The sequence below is a fragment of the Phalaenopsis equestris genome, unplaced genomic scaffold (genome assembly GCF_001263595.1).
Source record: "Phalaenopsis equestris unplaced genomic scaffold, ASM126359v1 Scaffold000399, whole genome shotgun sequence".
NCBI lineage: Eukaryota > Viridiplantae > Streptophyta > Magnoliopsida > Asparagales > Orchidaceae > Phalaenopsis > Phalaenopsis equestris.
The window spans coordinates 1260199-1276324 of NW_018164841.1; the positions used below are offsets into that span (position 1 = coordinate 1260199).

At 32.3% G+C, this 16126-nt stretch overlaps 1 protein-coding gene across 1 annotated transcript in view; it reads left to right on the forward strand.

Annotated features, from left to right (window-relative positions):
* Positions 1-9042: 9042 nt before the first annotated feature.
* LOC110026719 (acylpyruvase FAHD1, mitochondrial) overlaps positions 9043-16126 on the forward strand; it is a 44846-nt gene continuing 37762 nt past the window's right edge. Inside the window, exons 1-2 of the mRNA XM_020727785.1 lie at positions 9043-9227; positions 9355-9520. Coding sequence (XP_020583444.1) covers positions 9129-9227; positions 9355-9520 — 265 coding nt within the window. The 5' untranslated portion in view covers positions 9043-9128. The remainder of the gene's footprint in view (positions 9228-9354; positions 9521-16126) is intronic.

Sequence of the window (16126 nt, forward strand, 5' to 3'; positions counted from 1 at the left end):
GAACCCTCCATAGTATAAAATCTCTCTGCATGGGGAAAGATTTTTCATAATATCCTAACTCGTTGTTATATTTTGCTAAGCTTTTACATTTAATTATTTCTTTCTTTTTAAGCTCTTTTAGTGGTAATTTTTAACATGTCATTTTAAATATTTTATTTTTTTTATTGCAATTTAAATAGAATTTCTACAAGTTAATTTTAAGAGTTACTACATTCCTTGTGGGATCAATACTAGGGTTTTTAAAGAAAATTTTATATTACTTGAAACGATACGTATACTTGCATAGTGATGCGTAGTACCCCTAGTGTGAAAATATGTTATATAATTTATAAATCATTGCAAGTGTTCACACTAGCCGCTAGATATAAATTGAGATATATTTTCTGGCATAATTGAGGAGATGAAAGATACGCGTAAGTAATGGTTGTCAGGAGGCTTTTCAGGGGTTGCATAATCACTCTACCCAATCAAGTTCAATTCTACCAAAATATCTAACTTTCGCCTTTTAGCCCCAATTTTTCCCAAAATATCTCAGAAACCCTAAAATACCCAAAATTCTCCAAATTTCCAATTTCCCACAAGAAATCATCCTAGCCCACCTCAAATTATTCAAATTTCCCAAACTCACCCAAATTTCCTAAAATTGATTGATTTTCCCAAAAATTCCTAAAATGACCCTACAACCCAAAAGAAATCCCAATTTGCCCAAAACTCCCACCAAAACCATTCCAAACTAAATTTTATCATATTTAAGCCCAAAATAAATTCTCTTTCATGACAATTCTTCATCTATCCTACCATGATTAATTTTAAAAGCCTTCCATAAATAATTCTAAAACCCCATGAACCCAAGCCCAAACTTTTAATTCATTCCTAAATGACAAATTATTCTCATCATCCATTTAATCAAACCAAACTATACACCATGACATACATGATTAAATTCATCCAAATTTGAATTCTCACCAACACGTCACAAAAATCCATAAAATTCCTAAATCCTTCTTCATGAAACTTGACCAAGCCACATGTAAGCCATGGAGCTTCCCCCAAGCCACGTTTGAGCCATGCAAGACATAGGAAAGTCCATCATGCCTTAAGTGGCAAAAAAGGGACCAAATTTCAAGCTTCCCGAACTTTGTCTCACCCTCCCATATTTCATGCCAAGCTTAGGTTCAAACTCTAATCCCTTGAAGGTGACTTCTTAGACTGAATCCAAAGACCAAGGAGGCTAGACCAACCACCATGAAGAGGGTAACCAAGCCATTTTCAAGGGAAAAACCCAAATCAACCTCAAAAGAGGCCTAAACCCTATTCCTCTTTGAACCACCCTCAACCACTCGACATAACTCAATTACTTCCACATTTCTCCACCCCTGACCTCCCTGAGCTACCAAGCCGCCACAGTTGGTCTGACCAGCTACCCTGGTCACTAGAAAAACCATACCCGAAAGGAGCCCCCATGGTCAAAACTCACAATTCCACCCATTGAATGTGCTTAATTCCAATTGGATTCTTGCCTTTATCAGTCCTCCACCTCAGCAGCATGTATAACACCTCAACCTGTCTAATTGGCTACTTTTTCTCTGCTTATAAATGCACCACCACTCTATTACCAAAATGAAGAAGTGCACAAAACCTAGAGAAACTCTGCCAAAATTGATCCAAACCCTAGTTCCTGTGATCCTAGGCCCATTCCGATCATCTCCAGCCCCCATCCCCACAACTCAGCCTTATTTTTGAGCTCAAAATCTTGGGCATTCCACGGTCATACCATCAACTCCACAAAAAATTGAAATTGATTCACTCTAACGCTTCTCCAGAACAAAAGAGGAACACCCTAATCAAAACTAGTTCTTCGCGAGCCCTCTGGCATAGCTCAAGACCAAGCCCGAGCCACCCTCTGACCTAGATCATACCCAAGCTCAACCATAGATCAAAAGGACACTTGAAGGAGGTTCGTGGAATCAAGGCAATTTTTTCTAGCCAACTCAATCGAGGCCTCAGCTCTTGAACAAATGTATAATTCAAAATCCCTAAATCTTGCCTCAGTTTAGACCCTTATGAAGAAAGTTTGTATTTCATGCGTATTTAACCGTATAGATAGGTTTGTCTCACTTAGATGAACATGTAGGTAAAAATCACACAGATTTGGTTGAGTATTGAGTGAGATCTTAGGGTTAGAACACAGACAGTTCTCGGGTTAGGGCGATCAGGGAAGTTGAACGGATGTAATCCATTTTTGCATGTGTCAAACGAATGGCAGAGATCGGATCGGACGGAGAAAAGTTACATGAACTGCGGGCCGAGTCAGCACCAACGTGGAAAGTGCAACCAATCAAAACACACAACATGAAGGTTCAGAGATGTCGAGGTTGAGGTGGCGACCGATGTGGATAAGTATAAAAATAAGATATTTTGGATTTAAATAATTACAGAAACTTTAAAAATACATATCTTGGTGTAGACAAATCTTAAAATTAAAATAAAAATAACATGTGCTCCGTGAACAGAGAAGAAAAATATGAACTAAATATAAATTTTTTTTTGCATTATATTTATTTTTAAATTAATTAAATACTTTAAAACAAGTTTAAATCAAAATTAACTAAATATTAATCAAAATAATGTGAAATTTGGAGGGCTCATTCTTCATGTGCCTAGGAGTGTTCTCTTATTTTTTCCAAAATCAGAGAACATCCCTATAATCAAAAGCTTTATTTTCCTAGGACTTTTAATATTATTTAAATTAAATAATTATAAAAAATAAATATTTGGAAAGTGTAAAATCAAGTTTACTAGGTTCATTGTGGTCAAAGGACCTTATAAAAAATAAAAATCAAATTTAATTTAAAATACATCCTTCCAGATAAAACCAATAAAATTATTAAAAATTAAAATACTAAATAATTCAAAAAATCACCAAAATATCCCAAAATGAAGAAAATGACTTTGTAAAGTCTCTGTGAAACTTTGAAAGTCAACAAAATTATTTTTAATATAAAAAATATATTTTCTAAATAAATAGAAATTTTTGCTTAAAATAATTGTATAAAATAAAATAAAAATAAAAAAATTATGAAAATTGGTTTGGATGATTCCTTAAGACCAAATTGAAATCAAAATAAAAAGTTAATTTTGGAGATATCTTCTAATTTAAAAATAATTAAAAAAACTAAAAATTACAAAAATATAAATGTACTTCAAAATATCACAAATTATTCCATAACTACAGAAAACAACTTAAAATTATTTTTTATAAATTTTTAAATAATTAAAAAGGTATTTTTAGTATTTAAACATATTTTTCCTTATTTTTGAATTAAATAATGATGAAAAAATAATTATTATTATGCAATATAAAATTAACTTCTCTGGGTTCTCTGAGTCAGAGACACTTATGAAAAATATAAAAAAAAATTTAAAAATAAAATGTATTTTCTATTTATTTATCTTTTAAAATTATTAAAAATTATAAATATTAAAGTACAATTCAAAAATTCACAAAATTTATTCCAAGTGGTTATCTGATCTAGGTGAACCTCCTAAAAATTTCTTAAGGACAGAAAAAGATGTTTTGATTAACTAAATTGGTTAATTTTGAAATTTCCTATTTTTGAACTAAAATAATTATTAAAAATTAAATAAAAACTAGAAAATATAAATTCTTCTCTGATATGTAAATTAACTTATGAGTAGGGTAACAACAAATTTTCAAAGTCTTTGGAGTTAAATTTAGAGTTATGAAGCAAAGAACCCTATGGGTAAACTAATAATTATGAATGTTTGAACTCCAAATCAAAATTTAGGTCAAATTAGAGGGTAAATAGGTAATGATTATGATAATTAATTTTCTGAAGTGATTGAAATACAAAAGGTTAAAGGGTGGGAAGCAATTCACTTCATTTTCTACAAAAAGTAAAATTGTAATTAATCAAATTGTTATGGGTTGGAAGATAATTAAGTCTTTGATGATCATGATGTGAGGGGCTTGAGTTAGCAAGATAATAACTCACTAATTTGAACCCTAATCAAGGGTTTAGTACAATTCAATCTTTCAATGAGGATTAAACACCATAGTATAAAACTTTTTATAAAATTACAACTTTACCCCTAAACCTTTAAAAGCTTGGTAGTGAACCAGGGTTAATCTAAAATCATTTAATAAAGTTTAGAAAGGAAATATAATCAATTACAAACATCTTTAAAACACTACAAGCTGAATTCCAATAAAAAGGGTACAAAATTTCCTTAATGATTAAATTTACCCTTAAGGGTAGTTATTTATAATCCTTAAATATAACTAGATGCCCCACTCATGGGTTGATTAAAATAATAAAGTTCAATGAGCACATGTTAGAACATCATAACTAAACCTTTACTTAATTTGTGATTGATTAATTTAACATGATAATAAAATGAAGCGAACCGGAAATAATCCAAAAAATTCCAAAGCTGTTCAGGGTTATGTTCATAACACCTTTGAAAAGTTTTAAATGTTTCAAAGAGCATTTGAACCTATTATACTATGTTGAAAAAAATCATCCTCTAAATTTATAGGAACCCATCAAGATATGATTCGAGACAGTTTAATTCACAATTCCAATAAAATACCCTAACACTACTTATTCTACATTTAAACCCATTTCTCAAGGATTTGAGCCTTGTATAAGGTATTCAAAGCAAATGTGGATATTTATTTATGTCGCATATGGATCATCAAATGAGTTTAATTCAGAGGTCTAGGTGGCGAGAGTAATGATGAAATTGCTTATGTATGCTAAGAGTGGGATACGAAGTGTGATTTGGAATAATATCTTCTACTTGAAGGATCATCAATAAGGAGAGGGGATACGATCGATGATACTATTCACCAACTTTTGATGGAAGTTGCCCCTAGTATTCTAAGGTTATAGATAATCCTAGCCTAATTAGGGTGATTAGCTTGTGGACTATCTCATTTTGTTAAAAATACTTATATACATACAATACAAAACAAAAAAATCCTTTTGTGACATGATACTTTTTCTGCCAAGTAAACTCTACATGCATGAAGGATTAAAAGAATTTTGATGAAAATTCATAACGTTCCATGGGCTAATCACTTGAATCGATGTTAGGGATTGCCCTCCTTAGATTATTAGGTTGGAAACATTTATCAAAGTTGAATGATAAAGCATACAATTCAGCTATGAAGGCCCCCACCTTTACTAATTTCTTACTCTCAATCTTGATCTTTCATATGTGACTCTGTGTTTTGTTTTACACGCTCATGTTCTTCTTGTGACTTACTTGATATTCTTTGCAACATATTCTTATATGATTTACTTAATCCCCTGCATGTTATCATAACTATGTTTATCATACTAGCCCTTTTGTAGTTGTAGTAGAGGCCTAGGTACACATTACAAAAGTTTGTTTCCTTTTCTTTACTGTGTTTTACCCCATGTTTTACTTATACACATTTTCTTTACATACGTTCTAGACCTCTCGGATAAAAAATAGCAGTTTGTTTACCTAGAATAGATCCCTATAACACACAAACAAATACATAACCTTTAATAATGATAATAAGATGTATTGACTTAACAATAATCAAAATTAAAATATAATACATGAACTTTAAACCTTAGAGCTGCCACTTGACGAGGAGCTTAGAGCGAGTTACAAGTGGAGGTTTTCAACGATCTGTAATAACAAACAAGTCTACTACAACTAAACTTTCCTTAGCCATAAACAACAACAAGCCATAAAATTTTGAGGTTGTCTGCCTAGTATGACATAAATATTCACCTTGACTTTAGGCTTTTGCACAACCATGTTGTGCAATATAAGCCCTAACTAGCCTTAAAATTTCGAGATTGTTGTTCGCTACAACGTAAACCCTCTTATTGTTCTAGGCTATTTACATGATTGAAATCATGTAAATGTAAGCAATAAATAGTAAAATTGGTGGGATGAAACATCAAATAATATCACTTTCAAAATTAAAGCCAAATCATATAATAATTTTGAAAGTCACCAAGGCTTGCCTCTATATCTGTGACATCCCCTACTTCCCGTTTCTTTGGATTATAAAAATAACTGCTCATATTTGGCTATTTCCCTCAGTTTTCCCCATGCCTAAACTTGAAAACCTAAATGTTGAAATCTTAAAGACCAATACCTCTAATTATTTTAGAGAGTTTTCATTAGTGACTTTGATCATATAAGATATAATTAACTATAGGGGCATGCCTTTATAAGAAACTTTAGAATCCAAGTAATATATACCCTATGTAATCCTTATATTAGACAGAGAAATTTATTGGCCAACATATAAAAGGTTCGCAGACCAAATGTATATCATAAATTACATAGTTTAAATAATCAAGTCTGCTGTTAAGTAGTATGTCTATCTCTTAGGATGGTATATTACTTGTAGTGTTGCGCTCGATTGTCTAAACTATTAAATATATGAAATTAGTTTGGTCTTGTATTTTTCAAAATCAAATTACTATTTTCAAAATTAAAATTATGCTTGTATTAAATTAAATCATTTTCAAAGTAACCGACAAATTTCGATTCGGTGCCGACAAGTTGGTTGTTGTTGACAAATGCTTTAGCCATTGCAGTTTCCATTAATTCATTAGAAAATTTCAAATTTCGTTGCACTTTAGTTAATCGAACACCAACCAAAGAAAGTTGAATGCATGAAGCATCGAGGTGATTTTGAGTCTCACTTAAAACCATCTTCACTTTACCTTTCTCATTTTCTACTTATTGAACCTTGATTTTTAACTCAAAGACCTACAACTATAGAGAATCAAGTTTATTTCTAATCAACTTCATGCTTCCAAATTCTTCATTAAATTCATCTTCTAAATTGGTGAAAGTCTCGTGATTAATTTCAAGTGTTGCAACTAGTTGAACCATCTTAAGAAAGTTCCCCATAAAATCAATCTCAATTTATGCAGAGATGTAAGTTGCATGCCCCTTCCTTAACATCAATTGCAGTTTTCTTGTATTGTTTTTATGATGCCCCATTAATATGAATGAACAACTTAAAATTATGCCCTACTAACTAAGGGAAAATTACCTCAAGTTATCTTCAAGCACAAAAAAATTAAGTTTTTCTTTCTCAAATTTAATGTTCTTCCGTCTGCCTCCATCATATCTCTGCTTGCTTTGATTCTTCACTTCAATCCAACCATCTCCATGTTTAAAATTTACACAAAAAGGAGAAAAATCAAGGAGGAGAAAACCAACTCCTTTTGTCAATCTGTATAAGCTTAAATGCACCTTCTTCGTGCATAGGATTTGTGGCATGTGTGTAAAAATTACAGTTTAGGTGATATATATGTAAATGCATACGAATTGATTGGTATGTATGTTAATCTTCCTAACAATTGGCTCAAAATACGAGCAAAATTTTATATCGAAAGGAGCAATGCTGAGGATGAGAATGCCAACTTCTTTTGCCGATATGTGTAGGATACAGTGTCAGAGGTGGATCTCTTATCGATCAACGCCGTTTACTAGAGTGGAGGCTAAGGGATAGTGGCATTGATGGAATGGTGGAGTGAAGGAGGAGCATTAACCGGAGGGGGAGGACATGCTATGATGGCAGAGCAAGTTGTTGGAGGGAAGACCAAGCAATTTAGTTTAACGAAGCATAGTGAATGATGTTGTGAGAGGGATACAACATTGGTACGTGCATTTATTTTCAGTAAAATGGGTAGTTTGTGTGTAGTATTATCATGTGTTTAGGTGTTAAATACGTAAGAACATGTGTTTTCTGTGGTATATATATATGTAAATCTTCCTAAATATAATACTATATTTTTTGAAATGATGGGCTTCGTTGAAATTGAAGACGAATTTTGTTATACCAATAAAGCAAGTTAATATAATAGGAGAAACTAAGAGGCTTAAAGAGGAGCATTGAGCATTATGAGGCCACAAGCCTAAAAAATGAATGTTGCAACTTGATACATGACAAATAAATATGCCATTTATTGAACATTGGAAACCATCTCCAGAGTTGAAAAGGAGATCGTCAAGTCATGAGAGAGCACACCAAGGATATTAACCTGTAAGAACAACAATATGCTAATAAGTAATATTAATGATAAAAATGTAGATGTTATGCACAATTTTATTTATTTATGTGACAGGTTCTTAATGTAAATTAATCACATGTGTTGTTTAAGTTATTTATTGTAAATATTCATTCTTCCTATATTGATGTACAAAATTAATGTGGATAACTTGTATAATTTTATTATATACACTTTTACTCACCTTATCCCAATTAGAGTTATAAAAAAGGAAAACAAGCATTATCATTTTTGAGAACAAAGTGAGGGAGGGTACGAAAACATATTTAGTTATAACGTCATTTCATGCTATTTTTTACAAAGGGATAAAGTAGCTTTTTGTTACTACATAGAATTTGAAGAATAGTTAGTTAGGTCAAAGAATAATTAAATAAGGTTGGAGAAACAATTGGATGCTCTAGCCAATTTTATTCAATGTTTTCTATATTAAAAGAAAAAAAGAGGAAGAAATGAAATTTACAATTAAAAAGAGCTACGACAGGATTACAACCTAAGAAAACCTCTTAGGTTCCTGCCTCTCTCCTCCTTCAGTAGGTAAGTTTGGAGGGCAACAACATGATTGCAGGGTTCAAAGTCCCTCAAAACTCCCACATTATCTTCTTTCACCCCACTCCTACCCGAAACTACTGAGGAAGGTAAGTCTTGTTTTTCTCCCACTTTGTACCACCCTCCTTCGTGAGCTTTAACTTCTCTTATTCAGTACCTCTCACTAAAATCCTCTTACCAAATAACTCATGTTCATGGTGGAGCCGCCATTGCAACGATATGTTGGAGGGCAGGTTGATGTAGATTATGTAATAGAGTAGTAGTTATGTGTAAATTGGGGATAATTGGGTGATTTGTATGTAATATTAAATTTGTAGAGGCTAGATATGAAAATTAATTAAAATTAGTGGTATGTATGTAAATCCCTCTAGATTTTCTGGACATGGTAAATAAATTTGAGAAGCATTGGGTGGAGCGGAGTAGCGGAGGTCCACAAGCTCCTTCAGCCGCTATCTAGGAAGGATAGACGTAGGATTTCCTCAAATGGCCTCCCAAACTCTCCTGAATCTGGGAACGAAGATCGTCGCTGTCGGCCGCAACTATGCCGCCCACGCCAAGGAGCTCGGCAATGCCGTCCCCAAGGTTCTTCTATATTAATCCATAAACCTAGGCATAGCCGTATAATGATAACTCTCTCTCTCTCTGGCGCACCCACCCTTAAACCTACACATCGAATTGCTCAATTTTGCTACTGGTGAGGGATTTGCAGGAGCCGGTGCTATTCCTCAAGCCGACCTCGTCCTATCTTCAGAACGGAGGCACCATCGAGGTCCCTCACCCACTGGAATCGCTTGATCACGAGGTCGAGCTCGCCGTTGTCATCGGTCATAAGGCTCGCGATGTTTCCGAAGCTGGGGCCATGGATTTTGTTGGTGGTACTTTTCTTTTCCCCGTCAATATGCTTACTTCTGAAAAGCGCTGAATTTTGATTCATTTTTCTTTTTTTGGCCCAAATTTTGGAGGTTTATAAATGGAGTTTCTTTGGACTATGAAAATTGCACCTATTTTTAGAGAATTTTTTGAATGAATCAGCATGGAACTTTCTTGAATGAATAAAAAAATGTGTAAGCCTGAATTGCATTTGAAAAAGAAAGCTTGGGAGGGCTTATGTACAATCCAATGCATAGAAGGAAAAAAATGCAGGAAATGAGGTGGTTGAGGATTTAAATGGCTGAGGCTATTTTACGGTTAATTGAATGAAGTGAGGGTAAAAGTGTGCAAAAGCGGAAATGTTTGGTTCTTCATGCTGCCTTCATTGGGAGAGAAATGGATTGGGTACTGGAGGAAGGGGGGTGCACTTGAATGAGAGAGATGATAAGAGATTATAATGTGTAGTCTCCCTTTGAACTATCATTCATTAATGCCATGTTCCTTGAAGAAATTTTACATTAGCCGCCTGTTTATAAAGTAAGGTTCAAACTAATAAGGAAACAAGCAAATAAAAAAGTCATTAAGAGGGATTACCTAAATAAGAAAATTATTCATTAATGGAGTCCGTTTTAAATACGAAAGCTTTCGTTAATTTTCATATAATATTAAAACAAAAACTAACAATCATAGATTTTGAATGATTGTGCCGGGCATTAATTTTCTAGGGTTGTGAAGAACTCTCCCCTATAGAGTTGAATAAGTGCATATCTTTTTGCTTTATGTCCGTGTTCATGATGGAGACAATAGTGAGGTAGTTTTGTGTAGAGCTCTTAGTACTTCCAGAAGTAGATAGGTAGTGTTGTGTTAAGGATGTATTCATGGCCATGATGGAGGAGAAGATAGTGAGTTATGCTTATTAGCACGAGAGAGATGCTAAGAGAGTATAATGTGTTGTGTCCTTTAAATTATCATTCATTAATGCCATTATTTATTGAAAATTTTTTGCATTAGCTGCATATTTATAAAGCAAGCTTCAAAGTAATAAGGAAACAAACAAATAAAAAAGTCATTAAGAGGGACTGCCCTAATAAGAAAACTCTTCATTAATGGAATCATTTTTAAATAAGAAACCTTTCATGACTTCTCATATAATGTTAAAACTAAAACTAACAATAGTATATTTTGGATGCTTGTGCAGTGCGTCAATTTTATATGTTTGTGAATAACTCTCCTCCGACGAGTTGAATAATCACATATCTTTTGCTTTTGTGTCCCCGATCATGATGGAGATGTTAGTGAGTTAGGTTTGTGTGGAGCTCTTAGTACTCCTTGAAGTAGGTAGGTAGTTTATTATAAAGGATGCACTGGTGGTCATGAGGAGAAGATAGTGAGACATTCTTATTAGCATGGGAGCTAAATCAAGTTTTGATTGTGTCGGGACTTCTATATATTGGAAGATCCGTAAGTGTTGTCATGGGGAAAAGAAAAACCCAATACTTGTATTATGACTATACCCTAGAGGTTAGGTGAGGGGTGTAATTAAATTGATTTGATGGGCTTAGTAGATTTTAAGCATACCATGTTGATTGAGTTGGGGCTTTTATCTATTTGAAGACCCATAAGTCAGCTTACATTCACTGAAAGACTAATAAGTGAGACTTATAACTCTGAGGATCAGAAAAAATTAATGTCTCACCACCTTACCCCATAGGTAAGGTGGCTTAAGTAATTAAATTGGTTTGATTATGGTTTTTATTTAGTGCATAAGGGAGGTAAAAAGATCAAAGTTGTGTCCTTAGCCTTGTTGTCTGATCAATTGAGTCGATATTAAATATGTTTTAGTTAGAATCCTGAGGGTATTATGATAATTTAGTGTTTGAGAAGATGGTGATTTGCTATCTTCAGTAGGACTTTATATTCCTCTTGGATCACCCCGAGGATCTACCAAAACCAAATCCTTGGGTAGATCCTCATGTTTAGTTAAAGTCATTTAGATTTAAATATCGTAGTTACATAGATACATTCATCGATTTGTCTGAACCTTTTTCGATGTTTGTACAACATTTATGAATAGGGTTGTAAATGAGCTCAAGCTCGGCTCGTTCGAAATAAAACATTTTCGAAATTGGCTTGTGTTCGAAATTGACCCGTGAATAGTGTATTCGTGTTCGGCTCGAAATTGGCTTGTTTGAATTAAAAAAAATATAAAAAAAATTAATAATAGAAAATTTACATTATAAAAAAAACAACTATAATGAAATTATGAAAAACATTTATTGCTTTAATAAATTGTTTACAATTTTTAGAAAGCAAACATGACATTTACACATAATTTTACATCAAAAAGTATAATAAAAATAAAAAAATGCGTTAGTACTAATTACAAAAAAAAAACTAATCACAACACTAAAAGTCTAAAATAAAATAAAAAATACAAAGCACAATTAAAATATTCATTTTGGCCTCTTGCATTTCTTAAAAGTTGAAACATTTCATCAAGATCATTTCTTGAAAGTCCAAACTTCCAATCCAGCATACGCATCACGAGCAAAATCTCTTATATCCTGCATCATAATTTTAAAACGAAGAATTGTGTTAACTTTTAAGAAAGATAAATAAAAGAAAAGCTCAATTCAGTTATACTCACTCACTGTGTATTCTCAGTATATCCTCTCAAAATGAACTAGCCAGTCCAAAAACTATTTTTGTCATTGCTATGAGTTAAACAACCATTTGAACTAATGATAAAATATATATGACAAAATATAACCGGATATAAGTGACACTCTGTTAGGGATGCGTTCAGCTTCAGGCTTTCAGCCATAATTATCCATTTTGAAGAATATCAATAAGCAACAAAAGTATTAATGTGCATAAACCAATCCTGGACAGATGCTACCAGCAAGCAATGAAGGGAGGCAACTCCAAATCTAAACAAAATGACTGACAACTCCAAATCTAAACAAAATGACTGACAAACAAACATATAAAAAATTAACACCCAAGATTCTCAATTATCATATATATAAGTCAATTAAACTTTTGGTTAGAGCTACCAACATCTCAAGTGAATGACAAATAAGACAAAAATTTAACACCAAATATTTCAATCAAATAGTCCACAAGTCATTCAAATTTTTGGCTAGAATCATCAACAACCGAAGAATGAAATGGTAACTCTAAACAATTATTAATAAATAGTAGTACCAGTATTAAAGCCTTCATAAATCATAAGGTTAAGGGGTATAGTATCATTTTGTTAGCACCAATATAATAAAAGATCTTGTAACAAATTTATACATCGTTGCCCATATTACTAATACTTGTAACTTATAAGCCAGTTCGATAATTCATATAAAATCACAATAATTTGAATATTATTAAGTGTCAAACAGAAAATTTTGAATATTAAGTAATGACCATGGGCAAAACAGTATGCTCAAATCTGAATACTCAATCAATAGAAAAAAATTTCGAGAATGGCATTTAAGCAATACTTCATGGCAGCAGCCGCGCCAAAGTTTGACATAAAACTTAAACGTTAGGTGTTAGATGTGTAAATATGAAAAATTCGTGCGTTTTGCATGCAAAACCCTATTAGGCATCAACAAATTTTGAGTGTTAGATATGTAAATACAAAGAATTCAAAAAAATACAAGCCTGACATGAATTTCATATAGCAAATATGGTTTCAAAGGTGAAGTATACCCTTTGACTCCCTCTTCCTTCTTATTCTTCCCTTTTCTACTAGTATGACTTTACAACAAATTAATAACATTAATATAACAGTGACAGCCTGTAATGAATAAATTTTCAACTCATCAAATCAACAAAATTTTTTTTTAAGAATGACATTTAAGCTATTTCATGGCACTAGCTGCACCTGAAGTTTGACATAGAACTCAAACTTTAGATATGCGAATACAAAGAATATGTGTGGTATGTATGTAATCCCTATCAAACATCAGCAAACTTTAGGTGTTAGATATGTAAATACAAAGAATTCAGAATAATACAAGCCTGACATGAATGAATAAATTTTCGTCTCATTCATGCACCCATATAATTAGCTTTAAGGAAAATGTTTAGAAACTGAAAGTTAAACCCAAGATAAATGAAGCTTCGTCAAATATGATTGATAATTGTGGTATCTATACAAATGCTCTGAACTGAAATTGTATAAGCTTTGTGTGTAAATGCCCATGTAGCTATAGCATTTAAGCAAAGTTATTAACCATAACATCAAACATATGAAATGTGCAACAAGAAAGAATTAAAATTATTACAATAAAATTAGTATTCTATTGACTGAACCACATAGTTAATTAAAGAGCAAAATACTCCAATATAATGTTCTATATTGAAATAGCTAAAAATAAATCCATTTTTCATACTCCATCCACACTCCATCATGAAAGTGAAGCAACCATAATAGTGTAATTCTTGAAATGACCTCCAAAATATTTATTTGAGCAGTTTCACATCCAGATTTTCTTCCTCCCGAATCTCTTGCTGATAAAAATATTTATCATAATTAGTTATAAGAAAAAAAAAAAATCTAAAAAAAATTAATAAGAGGGGATATTACCAAGGGAGTTTTGACATTTTTTGTAGAAGATTGTATCCCACTAGATGCATAAATAAACACATTTACTGTTTTTGTGGATAAAGAACTCCTATTGTCATCTAGAACTCTCTCACCAATACTAAATGCGGATTCTGATACAACTGTTATAAGAATTGTCAAAATATCTTTGGTCATTTTAAACAAATAAGAATATTTGAGAGTATTCAACTTCCATCGTTCAAGACTATCAAAATGATCATTATTGACCATAAACATACCCTCCTCAAGGTAGATTTGCAAATCCGACTTGGATGGTTGAATATAGCTCGATGATACAACAAAATCATTGAAATCAAGCATACAATCAAAATTCTATGAAAAACTCAAGTCATTTGGCAAGTGTGAAGATCCTTTGCCACTTGTTGAACTAAATATGGTAATATCAGATGTATTCATTGTATATTTCTCAAATAACAATTTAAATCTCTTGAATTTTATGTTCTAGTTCATTTGATGAATATATCTTCAGAAATGTGAAATGATTAAAGTTCATTTTTCAAACGAAGGTCTAGCACAGCTGCCACAGACATAAATAGGTTGCACTCCCCCTGCCCCCCACCTGCCCCCAAATATTTATCAAACATTATCTTCATAGCAAGAGCCATGTTTTTAATGTACTCATCTGTTGAAATAGATTCATCCATTAACTGCTACTCAATATGCTTAACAGTTGGTAGAAAGATATTTAAAGTCAGGTAATTAGTAACATAAATCATTTTTTCCGCAATGTTCAAAGTATGAAGAAATTTTCTTATTTTCTCACACTTCTCCCAATCCGAATTTAAATGTAACCATTTGTAATTGCTATCTCGAGCAGCATTATGTTTGAACACATTTCAATAAACAAGAGTAGATTCAAACGTTAAGTATGTGAAATTCCATCGTGTTGGTATATCAATAGACAAACCTTTTGCTGTTGAAATTCCTAATTGCTTAGAAACTTCAACAAACCTTTGCAACATTTTCGGTGATTTCTTTAGTTATTTAATAGATTTCTTAATTAGATGATTTATATCTTGAATCTCTTTCAAGCCAAATTGAAGATGTGTGCACAACATCTTACATGGTAAAAATGCACTTGAAAATGCAACTTATCTTTGGATTGAAAATTAGATTTAAGTAAGCTAGTAACGACATCGTTGTTGCTAACGTTATCCAAAGTGATAGTAAATACTTTTTTTTGAAGATTCTAGACTATAAGACAATCACAAATTGCATCACATATATATATACCTATGTGAGGTGGCTCCAACTCAATAAAATAATTTTCTTTTCTAACTTCCAATCTTGATCAAAATAATGAACAGTTAGACACATATATCCCGTCGTCTGATTGAAAGTCTAGCAAACAAAATTTATGAAAACTATATGTACATTCTTGGGATAAGTTTTCAACTTATGTTTCTCAAATTCATGAACCTTCATGCAATCATTTTTAGTGGTGTTTCTTGAAACCCTCTCATAATTAGGATTCAATGATTTCAATAACACATTAAACCACCAATGCACAACAATTATAAAAGGATGCTCATGCATAATGATCATCTTTGCCATTATTTCTTGGATTTTATGTTGATCTTAATTCTTTGGATCATGAAATATAGGAATCTCAATGTTTGCATCAGAATCAAATGACATGCAATATAATATTTTTTGCCTCTTATCTGATAAGTCAACTATTTGCTTACTCTGGACTTTATTTTTTTCGCATTCCCTCACGTGTCTTAGAAGTTGGGAAGTTGTGCTAATTTTTGACTTGTTAACAGCATGACATTTCAAAAAAAGGAGTTGGTACTTCTTTAATTGTAAATGTCGCCTGAACAAAATACTTCAATACTGTAGATTTCCTTTTCCACCACCTTTTAGAAGTAGTAGGGACTTTTTTATTGCTACTTTTAATAATAGCTATCTCCGACTCTGCTTGTTGTGACCCAAAATTTGGATTTTGGCACTATTTCCAAATTCAACTATTAGCTCATTGCAA